Source organism: Rhea americana, unplaced genomic scaffold (assembly GCF_003343005.1).
Source record: "Rhea americana isolate MKP2758 unplaced genomic scaffold, rheAme1 scaffold_0, whole genome shotgun sequence".
In the NCBI taxonomy this organism is placed as follows: domain Eukaryota; kingdom Metazoa; phylum Chordata; class Aves; order Rheiformes; family Rheidae; genus Rhea; species Rhea americana.
In genome coordinates this window covers 13,679,820-13,692,542 of record NW_028185037.1, presented here as the reverse complement: position 1 = coordinate 13,692,542, position 12,723 = coordinate 13,679,820, and the positions used below count along the sequence as shown (strand labels likewise).

The window sequence follows — 12,723 nt, the reverse complement described above, 5'->3', positions numbered from 1 at the left end:
ATAACACACTGACTAGTTAACAGCTTTCAAAAATACATATACCACCCATATTTCACTGAAGCCCTGATATACATCATTAATCTCTGATAACGTGATTCCTAAATTAGATTTTACTACTAAGGCTTTAAAAATAATGAATACTCTAAGTAAAAAGAAAAACAACTTACTGCTGTGACAAATATAAGCTAGGAGCTCTGCAATTATGGTGACACGTGAATTGAAATGTGTATTTAGAGACTGTATTGAGAACATATTTAATGCTGGCCAGTATTTGCCAATGCAGACACAGTTTTCAGCTCCTTCTAAACATAYAATATTTATCTATTTGGATGAAAATTTTTCAGGTTACCTATCTGATTCAGGATGATACTTAAAAGATATTAACGGGAAAACAGTTTACAAAATAAAATGTAACCATTTTTTAGATTAAAATTAGAGAAAAAAAAGGCATTGTTTTGCTCTCCTGCAATGCTCTGGAACACAGATTTTATATCTTGAAGGACAATCAGGGATGTACCTTTGCTTTCTCTAGAAAAATCCACACAAAATTGATATCTAAAAACTCTATATGCAGATACTAAAATACTTCTTTAGAAAGTTAACTTCTCCAAGTATGATGCAGGCCAAAAATTGAAAAGACCAAGTAGACTGCACTTAAATTGTGCCTTTCAACATCTGCATCTGCCGTGGAGCCTGTGCTTTCAATACTTCATTTGCTGATAGTCAGGCAGTGATGATCAGGAAGCAGAACGAATAAGGAGCTGCGTTAAGAGAATGAGTTGGAGACAGCCTGATACAATGGGGGCAAAAAATAAAAGGAATGTAGTGCAATCGGGATGACAACAAGGTTGTAGAGCTGAGTCTACATACAGAGTCAGAGAGGCAGGGACAGAGAATCAAAGGGCGCAGACAGGACGATAATCGTAAAGAAAAGTTGCAGGGTGGAAAGAGCAGGAAAAGAGGGGACACGTTAGCGGGAAGAGGACGGGCGGGAGAGGCAGATGCCATGAAAATGTGTAACCRCGGCAGACCCTGCAAGGGCGCCGCGGGCTCCCGCGGTCCGGAGAAGACGCGAGCCCGGCTCCCCCTGGCGGGCAGCGCCGGCCGCGCCGCGCCGCGCCGGGCCGGGCCGAGCCGGGCCGCTGCTCCGCGGGTGCTGTCATTGCTCCACCGCCAATCTCTGCTCTTACGTTCRCTGAGCACAAACGCGTAAATCAAGGGATTTTGTCTGATATCAGCCTTCTGTTTGAAAGAGACAGGAAGAGAAGAATCTCCCTGAAAACTCGTATTCGGCTACCTAACCCGTGGCATCCTCTCCTGAGCCTGGTTTGCTAATGAAAAGGATCTTATACAACTTGTGTGTGTGCGTGCCCTGTGTCATCCTAATCGCTCCAGCAACCGCAATCACGTCCAACACCAAACCAGAAACCCCCTCCGAATACTGAGATGCAACAAATCTTGCACAAATGAGTGGTCAGGTATCAAAGGAGACCATGGTTAATCAAATGAACAATTAACAAGCTCATCCCTTACGAAGCATCAGCAAATTCATGTGGCAGAAAGACACTGGAAACCAGGTTTCATCAGTTCTGCTGCTACTGCAACCACTCATTTATTCCTGAATTCAGCTGCCTCATTCATTATGCCGCATCCATCTTCCTCAACACATGAAGCAAGTATCATCTGAGACTGGTGTTTTAACTACACAGTCCTCATTCATTCCCAAAGCACTATTCATCTATATTCCGACTGCTAACAGGAATTTTGCGGAAAATAATACTGAACTTGTAATTAGAAACTGTATCACAATGTATGCACACTAGGAAGCAAAATAATAGCTGTATGGGCAACCTCAGTATTTTACCTTTAAAAAAAAAATCTAGTTTTTCCAACAATATATTATTTTAATGTAACATTTTGTATTTAACAATTAAAATATAATATTTAAATAAGCATACATATTGGGTAACTTTAATAGAAGTGACAGTTTACCTGACTGACCGTTTCTTCAATTGCTCTCATGTAATGATTAAGTTCTCTGTCCATTGCAGCATATTCTAACATCACATTTTCCATATTGTTAACCTCTTCTACATCATCTGCAAAACAAAGTATTTTGTACATGGATGATCAACTGTATTAGCTTTAGGCAGCATTTTTACTTTACAGGTATGAAAATAAATATTAATGCTATGAATTTGTTATACTGTGAATGAAAATATATTAACTGTATTTCAGCATTTGTAAGGAACAGCAGGTGTTTTCAAACTCCTCAAACATTTACTTCTTACCTATTTTGCAACCATAAACCTTGACAGTTCTTGAGTAACTTGAACAAACAGCTTACTCAGAAAGACACTTCCCTGGTTTCATGTGAACGASAGTGTGTGTGTGTAATTTCATCTACTAACATCTAGTCATTAGGCAATCAGGGTATTTTCTGCAAAAGKTATATTTCATGACTCATCACACTGCCTCAGAAATATTCAGAAGAAACTTAAATGCCCTCTCACTACAGTACAGTTCAAAGCTATAATTAGACCCCTTTTCCCCCAATAAACATAGCTATTGCCAAATCAAAATAGAGCCAAAATTTTATAACACAGGAATTAATGAAAGACTGAACAATATTGATAAATCAAACAGTAAAATTTTAATTGCCAGTGAAAAATCAATCAATATAGGACATGTGATTAGTAATTCATATCTATTTTTATTCTCTTCTGCATTGTTCCTAATTTCACTCCTTTCATCTCCAATTACACCAGTGCTTTGCCATTCTAACTTTGCTGTGCATGCAGTTAGCTAGATAAGGACTCTTCATAGATATTCCCAGGGCTAAACAGCCACAGCTCTAGCTCCTTACATAGGYGCAGGTACCACATCAAATACAGTCAGCTGTGGGAGGACAAGCAGCCACAAGCCCCTAACCCATTTATGAAACTAAGGAATTGGGAAATACAGATTTTCATTTCTTCTGTTCCCATTTATTACTACCCCGTAAGTTGCAGGTACGGGGAAAGGAGCTGGAAGCAGCTTGAAGCTGGAAGCAGTGAAAAAGCTCCCAAATCTATAATGCAGAGATAGAGGGAGTCATTCAATAAAGCATTCCTCTTTACAAGCAGATTAAGCAGCCAACCTGTGCTGTTAATTTTACAAAGAAAATTATAGTATAACTCTTTAAACTACTTCACTGGGAAGAAGGGAAAATGCCTCCCTATCTGGCAGGCTGGGGCACTTTGTAAGTTGCTAAGTGTATCAGTACCTTAGAGCACAACACTCCGCCTCTGCCAAAAGCTAACATAAAGCATGGTCATCTTTGCTTAGGAGCAAAACTTGAAACTGTTGCTGAAATGCATCACTCAGGGATAACAGTTTTGTACCATATGAAACAGTGATGGATTCAGAAGACAGAAGGAAAAGCTTTAAGACATATTTACACAAAAAAGTTACATAATAAGCCATACTATTTTGTGAACATGGCAATTACAGTCATGATGTTTCCCTTAATTACATACAGGCTTGGTATGTATCCATTTTTCATTAAGCAGATGAATGGGTAATGCAGACAGAATCTTGGCATCCCTGCAACTTTCTTCTGAATAATCAGCCTTTTCCTCTCCCCTTCCCCATCCCTCCCACCCAGTTTCCATATCCTATGTGGTAGCTATGATCATACTCTTTTTCCTTCCTGCTAGGAAGCATATGAAGTGCCTCCTTCAAGGCTGATACAAATGGTACTTCATGAATCACAGGAAAGGTTTGCGTAGCAAGTAACTGTCATTCTCCTCCCATGGCCCAAATGAATCATCTCAGTGACATAAAGAAATGACAGTGGCCTAAATCTTTTTTTCTAGGAGAAGAAAAGGGCATTGTTAAACAGCAAGAGAGCTATATTAATGCCATTTTTCCTAAAAGTTCAGAAAAGCTTTAGATAAAGAATAATAATGTTGCAACTGATCTCGATGCACTGGAGAGGTGCATTAAAATTAAGCATAAACAAAGAGGTGGAAGACAGCTCAGGCAAGAGGGACATTATCTGCAACTACATCCTGCCCTACATTCTTCTGGTCCCAAGAGTTACACCCATCCACTGGCCTGTTTTAAATCTCAGATGATGTTCATCAGTGTCCCTTTGCTATTCTCCCATGCACACAAAGCTGTGCATATTTTACATACTGAGAAAACCCTAAGTGTGTATCACTCATGCATGCTTAGAGCCCACCTTTAAAGAAGTCATGGACATAGAGATGGATCCTGAAGACTAAATAAAGGTCACTGTTGTCCCTCTCCTATTTCTACTCTTTGACAGACAGCAGAATCCACTTTATATCTGTGGTTCAATCCATAATCCAAGGCACTGAGAGCTAAGAGAAAATCTCCTTTGTTGTTCCCAGCCACTCATCTTTTCAACTCCTAAAGATGATAGAAAGGAAAACTTATATTTCAGGCTATGCTATTCGCCTTTACAAAACTCTCATAATCCCACATGACWCACTGCAATAAACCTCTGTGTATGGCCCCTCTGCTCCCACCCCACCCTCCCTTCCCCTGATGAGCTAAGGGCACTTCTTGCCCTCCCTAGTGAGGAGCAGGTGCAGGGCAGAGCTTGGGTACATAGAATGAGAAGCTGGGTTCTAGCTGGCGACTGTCCTGGAATGTGAAGTTTTACAGCTCGCACATCAAGGCAGAGGTACCAGCACCTTTAGCGTCTCCTTGGGACAGAGTCCACCACAGAGAAATCAGAACACCCCAGCTGACCTGATCTTTCTAGGGAATGAGAAATTAGCAAAGACGTACCTACCTCTCCCATCCACTATCCCACAACTCAGTCTCCCAAATACCACCAACCCTTTAGTTTAACGGCACTGTGAATTAAGAGGAATCAGAATTTAACAATCACATCGTGCTTTCGAAAGATTAAATGGCATTATGCACTCTCCAAACCTCATTGCTACTTTTATTTTGGTTGTTAGGAAAGGACTGGAGGTTCATCGTAAACAGAGATGCAAGGCCCTGTCCCTCTCCCATCAGACTATGACCAGATTATCTACCGAATACCCTCCAGCCAAATTCCAGCTACAAAGCCAGCTAACTCTCTTGCGTACTTAAACCTTTCATTCTGCAGGCCAAAAACCTAGCTCAATGCCAAACTTAAATGCTTTGGAACTGCTGGATTAGTGCCTTTCTGTTATCTAATCAAAATTTATCCTAGTCTTGTTTCTAATTCATATCTAAAGAATGCATTCCAAGCTCTCTGCATATGCTTCTAGCTACTGCCACAAAATACCATAGAAGTTACATACTGTATTTAAGTCTCCTTGTTATCTAGGCTAAATATGTTGAGTTCACTAAGCATTTCTCCATAAGACCTTACCCTCATCACCTTGAGATTATACATTTTGCAATATTACATCTTTTATTTACAGAAAGTTCAGTTCAAGGCCATCATTTTCATTTGCAAAGCTCCATGTCCAGGATGTTAAAATTAGCTGGCTGAATATCTACACTTCATAATTATGAACTTCAACTCACCTAACTTTATAACTCTTTTCATACTGAAAACAGGGATATTATTCTGAAAAGTCTCTCTACAACATACATCAAAAAATATATAAAAAGGCAAGTAAGAGTTCCTACCTCTTGTTTCTATTAAGAGATCAAACTGACCATGCTCAGGTGGCTTACTGCTGATTAAAACTGTAACCAATCAGGGCAAAGTTACATACCATAAAGTCAAAAGTGCTAGAACAGACATTGCAAAAACAGGATGGAGCCACATCAGCACTGTTTTAATGCTACCTATAATAATACTTGTCTAAAATACCACTCATTCTTCTAAAGCTTTTAATTCCTTCTAATATCTCTGAACTTGTATTTACTATTTATTTTAGTTATCTGTATAGATCCACAAGTTAGCAAACTTTCAAAATATCTTTCATAACTTCCTCTTACTCCTTCTCATATATAGACTGCCATGGAAGTAAACTATTATTTAAATTGCTATCTCAAATAAAATATTCTGGAATATCATTCAATTATAGGAAGGCTTTAAGCCTACAAACATAACAGTACTTAAAATGAATGTTTAAGCATACGCAACATGGAGTAACATAAATATACATACATGTATTTTTATCATATTGACTAAAAAAAAGTCAAGGTTTAAATCTGAAACAAAGCAGGACATTACAAGTTCTGTCCTTTGCACTACATATTAGGTTGCTTTTAACTTCAACTCTACACACTATTTTTCCATCAGATTCTCCCATCATTCAATGTAGAAGAGGAATGGTATACCATTGCTCACAGATTTTGACAAGAGATTTCAGACTTTTAAAACAAATGTAACACAGACAACTGTCACTTAAGCCAATAGTAATAGTAGCAGTAGTAGGCAGTTGTCTTCAAATTCACCAGCAGCAGATAAAATACACATTTTGCCAGCAGGTTTCAAGTTACTGCTGACAGCAGAGGAATGCAGGCTCCAGGACTCCTTGATTTAGTTTCATCTTCAGGATACAGTCAACATTTTTCGCTGCTGCTAGCAAATACCTTATCTTCAAAACAACCAAAAAGTGCCAACGCAGACACACATCCACACAAAGCATTTTGGTCCAATCCAAAATGGTTAATAATTCAAGTCAGATCATACATCTAGAAAAACAACAAATGAACAAAAAAAGTGACCTAACCTCTTCAAAATTTTTCTCATAAAACAATTGGAGAAGGCCATACAGGGAAATGGCAATTGGTGGAGTAAATTCGAAACATGGAGCAGTAATTGCAGAATTTCATTCCATATAACAGTCAGAAGATACTCACTGCTGAAGCCAGTCCTAAAAAAGCCTCAAGTTTCTCAGGAAATGCTTAAACTGGGCTGTAGTACATCCCAAGGCAGATTTCCCTCCCTGTCTCCTAAAGAAGCCATTCCATTTCCACAGAATGCTTTGATATACACAGAGCTACATACTGAGCATGCATGACTTTATAGACCAATGTTAGATACCTTCACCTAGGTACCACCACTCCAGTGAAAACTAGGTATTTTTAACACAGTGAACTGACATCAACGAGAGAAAGAGAAACCTATTCCTCAGTATCCTACAGCCTTGTTTCTAAACAGTTCTCCTGGAAGATGGATGAAAGGGAGTTCAAAACCATGCATATGAGTTCAAGAATTCTCAAGGAAAGAAGGAAGTTGAACCTGAGTTTCCTGCATTTCATCAAAGAAGAAAAGCGATAAAGTTGGGGGAGACAGGACTACGGAATCTGTATGGAAAGAAGGGCACAGCAGTATTCTATTAGCTGCCTGTGCCCACAGTTCCACCAGACTGTCACTTGTGAACAGTTCCTAAAGCTTCATCTAATTTTCTATTTGGCTTTTTAGAAAACTGCAAAACAAACTACTGTGCTTTGGTTCAGGTCAGGTATTTTGCTTTACCTGAGTGAAGTCTTCTGAAGTTTTATTTAGGAGAGGAAAGGGAGATGTTTAACAGTTTGAATTGAAACATCTATTTTATTCGGCAACTAACTGGAAAAAAGTATATGTTGTCGATTATCCAGTTCTCTCAGATCTTTTTTTTTTTTTTTAATAAGATGAGACAAGAGCATCTGTTAGGTTACAAACTACTCCTGACAAGAAAATTCTTCTCATGTTCCAAGCCATTCCACTGTAGGTTATGATTGTCTGAAATGAGAAGAGACAAGATCCAGTGACCCAGGAGGCTCCTGCCAATCATTTGGAAATGAAACCCAAGCACATTCTATTCTGGAGCGTCAATGTTTCAACAGAAATGGACCATTTTGGGTGCCTCCATTCGGAATGCCCAATTTGAGACATCTCACATGGCCAGCATTTTCAGAGAGTGGGTGTTATGCACATTCTGAAAACAGTCATCTCAGAGTGGGCACAGAGAAGCTGAGGCACTCAGTATTACTAACCACTTTTGAAAATAACTTACTATATTATTCTATAATAAAGTAATCATGAAACTTTTGCTCAATATGAAACTTCCTTAGACACTATCGCCAGCAGAACTAGGCCAACAGTAGTTTTGGAAGTAACTTCCTTATAATACTTGTTTTTCTTAAAGACCATCAGGGAGAGACTAAAAAGTCATAATGACCCCAGTTCAGATTTGAGAGAAATAATGAAGATCTATCTTACCAGACATTCCTGCCACAGTATCCAAACAGATTGCAAGGTAAGAAGGGTAGTATTTCTCAACTCCTGTTCACATTATAATAATACCCAGTGAAATAAAGAGGGCAGCTCATATACTTTGATTCGGCAAAGCACTTCAACAAATGCTGACGTGCTTTGCTGTTTAAAATCCAAAATAAAATATTATTCAACACAAATAGAGATGGAATAATTTAGGCCAAGATACATAAAAAATAAAAGGACATCAACACCAACTCTGCAGAGAAAGACCTGGGAGTGCTGGTGGATGACAAGTTGACCACGAGCCAGCAATGTGCCCTTGTGGCCAGGAAGACCAATGGTCTCCTGGGGTGCATTGGGCATACTGTTGCCAGCAGGTGGAGGGAGGTGATCCTGCCCCTTTACTCAGCCCTGCGGAGGCCTCATCTCGAGTACTGTGTCCAGTTCTGGGCTCCCCAGGACAGGAGAGACATGGAGAGAGTCCAGCGTAGGGCTATGAGAATGATCAGAAGGCTGGAGCACCTGCCCTATGAGGAACGGCTGCGAGAGCTGGGCCTGTTCAGCCTGAGGAAGAGAAGACTGAGGGGGGATCTGATCAATGTGTATGAGTACCTTCAGGGAAGGTGTCAAGGGGACGGGGACAAACTCTTTTCAGTTGTCCCATGTGACAGGACAAGAGGCAATGGGCARAAACTGAGGCACAGGAAGTTCCGCCTGAATGTGAGGGGGAATTTCTTTCGTGTGAGAGTGAYAGAGCACTGGCACAGGTTGCCCAGAGAGGTTGTGGAGTCTCCTTTTCTGGAGATATTCAAAGCCCTCCTGGATGCAACTCTGTCTACCATGCTGTAGGTGACGCTGCTGAGCAGGGGGGAGTTGGACTAGATGATCTCCAGAGGTCCCTTCCAACCTTACCAATTCTATGATTCCATGATTCTAACTGGTCTTTCATATAGGTAAACAAAGTTTGCCATGAGTGAGAAATGGAAAAAAATACTTAAATCATATCTACCTGATTTTTACTGTCAGAATCTCTATGCTAGGTGCAATGCATACAATACATGAAGATAGGTAGTTTGTGCACATTTACCCAACTGAAAATGGATGCTTGCTTGACTAAATGTTAAGGTCCATCCAACTCACAGGCTACTTTCCTCCATTCACACAAAAGATAACAAAATAACTAGCAGGTGAGAGCAGTGAAAAGAACATAAACCATTTGCAAGATGCAACAGTTCTGAGAAGCAACTCAAGCTCTCCTTTCCTAATTCTGTCACTTTTATGGCATTATGTGATGATGTCCATCCAGAACTAATGTGCTCTTTTCAACAAATGACTACATCAGCATTCCTCAACACTATCTACATTTACAGGCCCAAGGAGAACAAGAAAATAAGTCATGTTGACAGCTAAGTAGCAAGTAAACATCAAGGGTGAGGTTCATTTTAATGAACCTTTTCTTTGGCAACAAAGGCAGCTTCACAGACCATCTCTACAGACACTCATCCTTGCTCCTCCCTCACAAGTTTTTCCTGGACTTTCCCTCAGCTGGGACAATGTCTCTTTTCACAGCACTACAATGTAAATTGGATCAATGAAACAATCCATGCTAAATATAACATCCCTTCCTCAAAAAAAAAAAATCCCCTGGGGGGGGGGGATGGTTATTCCAGTGATTAAATTTACAGTGCAGATGTGCAAATAGTTCTATCGACACACCTGAGGTGGAGGAAAATTCTAGTGTTGGGGGAATAACATCCTAAGCCAACTTGTTCACCAAGAAAAAAGTAGAGAAACCACACCTGTATTTTCTAAGCAAGTAGAAGTATAGATTATCTTTACATAGAAATCTCACCAATCCCTTATAAAACAAATAACAAAGTCCTCTATTTTCACAGTTTTCCTAACTGTGTGTATACCTACATACATACATATATATGCACATCTCTTCTCAGTGTATTTCAACATATGATGAAATTAAGACTGAAAACAACATTTACTATTAATTTTAATGGGAAAGGATTTTCCTATGACTAACAAGCTTGCCTGTGGTGGTGTGGGCACGTCCAAACCACTACACCACACAAGACAGCATCGTTCAGAGCCCCAAGCTGCTGCTGACTTAGCCTTCTCAAGAACTAGAGATGTGAGGGCTGAGAAGATTTAAAAAACAAAGAGTCTGCTGCTGTCCTCCTTCTACCCACCTTCTCCTTCCACAATTTGATATGGTGAAATTAGAATTTTGTCAACATTTTATTTTTATGAAATATTTTCCCTCACAAGAAGCAGTGAAATATTCTTTAATGCAACTTTTAACAGTGTTACAATTGCTACAGTTCAATCCGTCTTTCTAAAACTACTACTTCAAATGAGGGTATTTATATTCAACACTTTAATGGGCAATTAAAATTTCTATAATGGTTAACAACCTGCTGTTTCTATGGACTTCACTGTACAGGAATACTTGCAAAAATCATTGTGTTTATTTCTTATTTCCAATTTGTTTATTCTTCATTTTTTAAAGAATTATAAATTTCTTATGTATTGTAGAGATCTCTACTTGCATACTACGAGTTCTAGAGACACAATCYCCCCTTTCTGTTTACAGGTCAACAGTATTAATGGTTGCTATTGTCAGTAACAGTCTTCCCTGATTGTGAACTGCATCAACAAGTCAAAAAATCCATTTATAGACACTTCCGTGTGAAGTGCAACTCTGTCTCTTAATAAAATGCATACTTGTCATTATCCAAAGTAAACAAACCTAAAATAAAATAAACTAATAGAATAAACTTTCCTTATGTTAATGAATCTATTACATTTCTCATCTCAGAAAAGCTCATTCAAACCACACCTTCATTAAAATACATGCAGTAGTCACTCAGAACTTCCTCCATCCATAAACTGCCTTTTGGGGATACCGGAAATGGGAGGATAAGACAAAGAAAAGTCAGAAAAGATAGGAAAATAAACCATTTTCACCTGAGACCTTCAAAATTCTCAGAAACATTGTATCTCTATCCAGAATTGGAGCCTGCTTACCTAGCTCTGAGATTAAGCTAACAAGGTCTCATCAGAGCTTATTTAATCAGATGCAGTGTCTCAGTAAATGCAACTACCTTGGTTCCAGTCTCAAGCTATTATAATGTCTGGGTTTGGTGCAGGTATATCAGATTCAAAATCTAATTGCAGACTAGACATGTTCCATGTCTCTGTGAGGCACCACAGGAATTGGGAGTCACCTGCTGCACCTTCAATGGCCTGGCCAGAAAACAGAACCAACGCATGGGACAGAAGCAGGGGAGTCATCTCTCAGAAAGACCGAGAGTGCAGTTTCACTGCAGAGGCAGTCTTGCTCTTGGTCCCTCATTACATATTCCCATATGTTCGCCGGTGTCAGTACTAGTGCTTGTGCCTCTGCACAGACTACTCAACAAACTGGTCCCGTTGAAAACTAATAGAGCTATTCTCTCGCAAACAAGCAAAACCCTATTAGCAGACTGCACCATGAATGAGCTCTAGTACATATCAAAGTGGAAAGCAAGACTGAGTTATTTCAATTCAGTGGTCACAATCATATTCCCACATGAAAAAAAGCATAGAATCCCAATTAAGCTTCCACATCCAACAGCAAAAGACTCATGCAGACATAAATGAATGCTCTTCCAACACTGAAATTTTAACATTATTGAGCTAAAATGAAACAGTTGGGAAGAAGAAATGTCAAAATATTTGGGTTTTTTAAAATATCAAATATTTTGATTAGATGCTTTCAAACACAGCATTTTTTACTCTAAGCCTGAATAATCTTCCATTCTGAGTTTTATTATTTCTGTTTCTACAACCTCTGGGGACACTGAATTTTCAGAATCTAGAGAACTCGCTCAATAGCCACAGTCAAAGCTAAGCTGGACTTCACCTAACTAGTCAGGGGACTAGCAGTAATTGGCTGCACCAGAAGGAGCTCAGGATGAAAAAGCTATACAATTTTATACTCAAATTTTTAGACAGATTTGGCAGTCAACTCCAAGTTCTACACCACTATGGACAGAGTAGTAATGTATCGTATATCAGGGCAGACATCTGGCCCACACATGTGAATTCATATACAATCAGGAATAAACAGAAGATAAATCTGATTCTGTTTCATAATATATAGCAAGTAAWGGGAAGCTTTATTTTTTTAAAATCTGCAATACTAATTTGTTATATCATCAGAAATGGCTGCGTCATCGGAAGGCTGACACAAATAGAAAGAGGCATCTTCTCCAGAGTTGGCTGATTGTTGAAAATGTGGATACTTCTATATGCCTTGGATATTATCTAGTTTCTGAAAAGAAGAGCTAATAGGGCACAAGCAAGCTTGGACTAAAGGCGCCTGGAACACCACTGTCTGTCTTAAACAAAGGTCAATGTCATCCCTGACACAAAACATCCAATTCAGCATCAATCACATATTGGCATGGTAACCTCTAAGTGCAAATCATGCAGCAATATCAAAGCTAAGATTTTCAGAACTCGTAATTCCCCATATGCCCCCCCCCCCAAAAAAAAAAAAA

General features: G+C 39.3%; 1 protein-coding gene across 2 annotated transcripts in view; it reads right to left on the bottom strand.

Annotated features, from left to right (window-relative positions):
* NSMCE2 (NSE2 SUMO ligase component of SMC5/6 complex) overlaps positions 1-12,723 on the bottom strand; it is a 129,380-nt gene that overhangs the window by 103,568 nt on the left and 13,089 nt on the right. The window contains exon 2 of one of the 2 annotated variants that reach the window (XM_085316733.1): positions 1,993-2,099. In XM_085316733.1, coding sequence (XP_085172859.1) covers positions 1,993-2,099 — 107 coding nt within the window. The remainder of the gene's footprint in view (positions 1-1,992; positions 2,100-12,723) is intronic. The other variant, XM_085316816.1, reaches the window with a different exon arrangement.